The 6,047-nt window shown below is 44.4% G+C and overlaps 1 protein-coding gene across 1 annotated transcript in view; it reads right to left on the bottom strand.

The window, feature by feature from the left end:
• The window catches only part of CREB3L2 (cAMP responsive element binding protein 3-like 2), a gene marked incomplete at its 5' end in the record, with an annotated part of 35,685 nt that overhangs the window by 14,995 nt on the left and 14,643 nt on the right, over positions 1–6,047 (bottom strand). Inside the window, 3 exons of the mRNA XM_009887067.1 lie at positions 335–516; positions 2,333–2,420; positions 4,024–4,190. Of these exons, the coding sequence (XP_009885369.1) occupies positions 335–516; positions 2,333–2,420; positions 4,024–4,190 (437 nt within the window). The remainder of the gene's footprint in view (positions 1–334; positions 517–2,332; positions 2,421–4,023; positions 4,191–6,047) is intronic.

The following is a 6,047-nucleotide window of genomic DNA, read 5'->3' as shown; positions in this document are numbered from 1 at the left end:
CCTTCCTAAAGATCACTGCTTGCTTTCGACAAGACAAAAGGACAGATGCAGATCTACCAGGGACAGGTTAACCCAGCAGGGCTGGGCCCTAAATGCAAAGGACAATCCATGGTGGGAGAAACCTAGTAACACCGTTGAACCCTGTCTCAACTTAGAGGACAGGAACATGCTGTTCTCTGTGGGAACAGAACAGACCAGTGTGCAAGAATTACTGGATCTGCAGTTTTGACCAGAGATGATCAAATGCATCGCAAAAACAGTAATTAAAAAAAAAAAAAAAAAAAAAGAGAGAGAGAGAGATAGATACATGATAGAAAAAGCTAGCCCAACTTACATGTGGTGCAGTCAGGAGAGGGGAATTGGAGAGCGCTGAAGCTGCGCGCGATGTCACTTTAGCCGTGGCTTGTAGCTGGATTGGGCTCGAAGGGGGGAGCGATCTAGCCGGGCTCAGCCCTCCTTCAGAGTCACTGCCATGGCTGCTGGGAGGGGTTGGAGGCAAATGCAGGGGATCCACTGCTAAATGGCAAGAGAGAGATATAACACAAGGTTTTGAGGTGCTAATTTAAATTTCCACTAGAGCCACCACCACCACCCCAGTTTTCCAAGACTAGGACTGCTTGCTAAAAAATGGATCAGGGAAAATGGCAACTTGGAAGATTTTCAGAGCATGTGGGTCTCCAAAGCAGGATTGAAACACAGCAGCTATCTTTAGGCTCAACAGACAAAACAGGGTTCTGTGCATATGCTCCAGTCATTTCTACCTACACTTTAGCTTCTTCTCCAAATGCTTTGAGGTTTAAGTATAACCCCCCAGTACAAGTCCCCTGTCCCTGGGAAACCACATTAACAGAGGGGATCTGAGCCAGTGTGCTTTCTCTCCCAAAACAATAGTCTTTCCTAACTTTGCTGTGGATTAAACAAATCGCCAGTATTTTTCAAGAGAAAGGATCCCATCCAAGGTATTATATGAACAGAGAGGACAGAAATAATCTGACTCCTAAGGACCTGTTTTGGCTCAACTGGGAGGAAGTGACAACCTAGTGACAGTGAATGTACTGATGGCGCAGGAGCAGCATAGGCAACTACCACAGGAACCTCTCTCACTCTGTGCTATCCAGGGCCATAAGCTAACTTCTACTGCACTTGCAGCCAAAAGAACCTGTGCTAGAATTGGCAAGCAAAGTGCTGCTTATGACCAAATGGGTCTGGACCAAAAGAAACAGAGCAACGTCTCACCTACTCATATTACATGGACAATTTAGCAGATGTCCAAACCAGCCACAACTAAGTCATTATTTCTCTGAGATAAATTTACAGCAGTAAAAATTGGGAGTAGGAAAATACAGGGCTGAATTTGTCACCTTCCACTTCTGTTATACTTTGCAAATTTGAGTTGAAAAGATCAAACCGGTGATGGGGGAGGGAAGAACAAAAATAGTAACAAAAAAAAGCTATTATACATGAGCTCTTTTTGTCTAGCATCTTAACTTTAGCAGTTGCCAGAAGAAGATACACACTTGAAAAACAGCAAGGCCTTTAATCCCACAAATTGAGCAATCAAATCTACGCCTTGGGTTGAGATAATAGTCTCCCTTTTTCCACCTGCTACATCACTTGCTTCTCTCCCTAGATCAGTTCTAATTACCTACAAAAGCAAATTCACTAACAGAATATCAAGTATAAGATAACTGAGACCTAGTTATCTGCTCAAATTTTAGCGCAAATATTTGACTCTTTCAAACTTTTCTTGAGTTAACATGTGCGACAAAACCGGGTTTAACTTCAGGGTAGGGATCGTTGCTCCTCCTTTCTCATGTACAGATTAGTGCAAAGGGATCCTGGTGGCTCTTAAAAACTACTAAAACTAGTACGCTACAGACAGATGCACCAAACTTTTAAGTGCGTATAAACTCACATCCTTGCTTTTGTATCAGAGGTTAAACCAGTAGTTTCCACTTATGCTCTTCATGCTTTCTATACCTTAGTTAAGTCCCCTCAAATTGATTTCTCTTCTAGCCTAAATAATGCTGTACTTTAAGGATTCAAGCTCCCTCCAGCAACTGTACAATTCTTAATACACTACAGACAAAAAAGGGATCATTTTCTTTGTGACGAGCACAGGGGAAAAAAAAAAAAACCAACAAAAAAACCCATAAATGGGTCAGAGAGAGGCTGGCTCTCCAGCAGCCCGAGATGAATCCCTAGAAGGCAACAGCTTCAGCCTAAAGATTAACATGTCGAATGAGGAAGCCAAATATTTAATCAGGGTAAAGTACATTCATTGTGCATACTGGTCATCTCCCTCTGCATTTTGGGTTGGTAATTAACAGACCTTCCTTAGAAGAGAGGTTCAGGAACTGATCCACTTCATGGGGCTCCAATTTAATCTCTGGAAGAACTTTCTGGCTCAGTGGTTTCATCTAGAAAAGAGAAATTAACAGCATGAAAACCCAAAGCACACATCTTAAAAATCTTAATAGAAGGCTACAAGGATGACTTCTCCATAAATGGAGAGGCTTCCTTCCCTCCTGCTCTGCTACAGGCAAAGCTTTCACTGCTTCACACAGCTTGCTAAACCAGGCTACAGAGAATACTGCCCTGACTACTCCCACTGTGGCTTTTCTTACTACTATATTTAGCTAAATAAAAGATTACGCCTCAGAGATGACATTTCAGACTGAAAGCTAGCATGCAACCCACTCAAATTACTTCTCTTAGCAACAGAGCTGCCGCTAGGATTTGCCGGACTGCACAGTCTGTTTGAGCAGAGACAGAAACACTCCTGGCAGCGGGGGAGAGCCTGTTCAAGACCGTCGTCATCTGGGAGCAAGAGCAAGGTGCCAGTCGCTGAGCACCAGATTATCAGACCCCAGTTCATTTCATGGTGTGGAAGAGCAGGAAAAGAGACAATCACGGCTGACCAAAGTTTGGAGGACATCTGGCTTTCCCTGTTGACAGGGTTGGGGGACCAGGCTGCCAAGCTGTTGCACAGAGTCTGCCTGAATGCTACAGTCCCAGGCTTGAGGAAGTCAGTCTGGCACATCAGCATGCTCATTACAGCCGAAATCTCTCTCAATATCCTGTGTTGCACTAATCCATGCAATGGTAACGAACCACCAGCTAGTCCCAATATACTTTTTGCGAATCATGGCATCCCAAGCTACAGCAGGGCTATGTACTGGGGACAGCACATTCAGACTAGAAGAGGATTACAGGAAACTTGTGTTTATTTTTTTCAGTTTCTCATAAAATAATTTCTGTCACATATTATTTCTGATCCACATCCAAGTGGAAACATTTCTTTTCAGCATATGCTAACTCCACCCGGCCTGGACTGACATCGCACCCTGGGGACTGAACAGTCATGTTTCTTCCTCCACTGACACGGGGCTCTGGTGAGCCATCAGCTGCCACAGTTCATTCTCCTTAACTCAACCACAGCCAAACTAAGCCCTTGTGAATGCCCACTGGCTGCTCCAGCTGTGGTCAGAAAGGCATCACAAATGCCCCTTACGAGGCAGGTTGCTCTGGAAGCAGCAGCAGCTTGCAATGTCAAAGCTTCATAGATCTCACAAAAGTGACTTAGCAGGCAGATAGGGAAACTCTCCAGTTGTTTCACACAAGGAGTCTTGGTCCGATTAGGGGTAGGCACAGCAGCACTAAAGCAAGTTATTATGGAAGACACTTAGCTTGTCACAGGCTCAATAGGGCAAATGGGTTAGTCAGTTCAGGTGGGACTGGTTCATTAGAAACTGTTTAAAAATTTTTTAAAATGCACGAGTCCCAGGCTTTGGGGCTAGCATAGAAGAAAAAGTTAAGACCTGAAGATGCAGATAACTGTTTTGAAACACAAGGTCTTACAGCAGTAGTGGGACACCAGCAAACATTAAAAAACATTAAAGCAGATTGCACTGTGCACCCTGAACTGGCAGCTTTTGGCACCAAGGAGGCTACACTGGCACACAGTCTTAGGAGAATCTGTAGCTAATTGTGCAGAGAGGAGAACAGAAACTCTGCATGTACCAGGGCATCTGTCTGTAGCTCAGGTTGTTCTCCCTCCAGCGACGTGGCCGTGACAGTGAGACTGACTGAGGGAGCAAGGCCTGACGTCTCACACAACGCTGGCTCAGTCTTTATTGCTGCTGGAGTCAGCTCTGTACCCAGACACCATTCCTCATTTTCCAGGTCACCTGCCAGGGAAGGAAATTGGACACCACATGTTTAGGTCAGAGACAGAAAGACTACAAATGAAAATAATGTCACCCCTCCTCCAGAGAAGGGAAACAAACACAGAAGGCATTTCAGTCTATCAACAAAACTCTGCCCTTACTATTCAGCGTTCAGTCAATGCAGACAACCGTGCCATTCCAGGGCTGTAACCTAATCCTAGCCCCAGGATACAGAGAGGACCAGCAAGGAAAGACACAGAGCTCTAATCACTGTACATTGCCGAAAGCTGCTAACACACAGCAGAACAAGACTAAACAAGCCATTGAGTAAAGCAGCCAGGGAGCCATGTCATACGCACGCTAATGTCTGCTGACTCAGTTTTATTCCTCCTTATAGAGATAGCATTTAGCCAGACTTTTGCTCCTTCTACTGCTTGCAATCATCAAACAGCCTGAGTGGTGATATTATACTTTTAAGAACAAAGGATTTTTCACACTCTCAACTTCAAAATTTTTCCCCCAAGGATTCATTTAGTAAGTATAAAAGAGGATAAAAGGCTTTGATGATTTCACAGGAGCACCAGTGCCGTGGTGATCATTCTAATTTCCTCTCCGTAGCCCCTGGAAGTCACAGCACAGGATGCATATTTTGACTGGTGTCATGGCTTAACCACAGCTGGCAACTAGAACCAGGCAGCTGCTTGCTCACTTCTTCCCTCTGCAGTGGGATGGGGAGAAGAATCAGAAAAATAAGGAAAACTCATGGGTTGAGATAAAGACAGTTTAATAAGTAAAGCAAAAGGCACACACGCAAGCAAAGCAAAACAAGGAATTCATTCACTACTCCTCATTGGCAGGCAGGGGGTCAGCAGGGCTCCATCACACTTAACAGTTACTTTGGAAAACAAACGCCATCACTCTGAATATTCTCCCCCTTCCTTCTTCCTCCAGGCTTATATACTGAGCATGGAATAATCCTTTAGTCACTTGGGGTCAGCTGTCCCAGATCTATCCCCTCCCAACTTTTTGTGCACTCCCAGCCAACTCACTGGCAGGGCAGTATGAGGAGCAGAAAATGCCTTGACTGCTTAGCAGCAACTAAAAACACCAGTGCATTATCAACACCATTCTCATCCCAAATCCAAAACACAGCACTATACCAGTTGCTAATAAGAAAGTCAACTCCACCCCAGCCAAAACCATTGCATTCTACAGCCCTTATTCCACAGTATTTATGTCACGCTCAGGTCCCACACTATCCAACACATCCTCATTAACCACCCCCTGCTTCTCATCCTTTGATATAATACACAGATATCATGCCCTTAGTCTAGTCAATTCCACAAGGCGATTAACAACCCCACTTAAAAAAAACAAACAAAAAAAACCCCACCAAACAAAAAACAACAATACAAATGCATTTTTGGCACTTGCAATTCCACCTTAAAAAAATTTGCATTCTTATTGCTAGAGTTCAGTCATATAAGTTCTTTTCTCTTGCAGGACAGTACCCTACACCATCTGTACTGCATCCCAGCAGTGTACAGTGTGGTCACAACTTGTCAGTAGTTGTGAGAAGCACGTCCCTAAGTCAAGCAGCTGGAATCTGAGGCCAAATATACATAAGAGAAAAGAGCCTTGATCTTTCTTTCAAAGCTTTCTCCCACCTTCAAACAGAATATTTACTGCATCTACGGAATTAAAGCAGAGAGCAAGCACGTACACAGTATGGCTAGTAAGCAGCAGCAGAGCTTCAAATTAACTGCATGTGGCAACATTATGAAATTCAACAAGGGTGAGTGTAGGGTACTGCATCTGGGGGGGAATAACCCCACGCATCAGTACAGGTCGGAGGCTGACGTCCTGGAGAGCAGCTCT

The sequence above is a fragment of the Charadrius vociferus genome, unplaced genomic scaffold (genome assembly GCF_000708025.1).
Source record: "Charadrius vociferus isolate BGI_N301 unplaced genomic scaffold, ASM70802v2 scaffold756, whole genome shotgun sequence".
NCBI classification, from domain to species: Eukaryota; Metazoa; Chordata; class Aves; order Charadriiformes; family Charadriidae; genus Charadrius; species Charadrius vociferus.
Note: the sequence above shows the minus strand (reverse complement) of the source record. Positions and strands in the feature narration are given on the sequence as shown.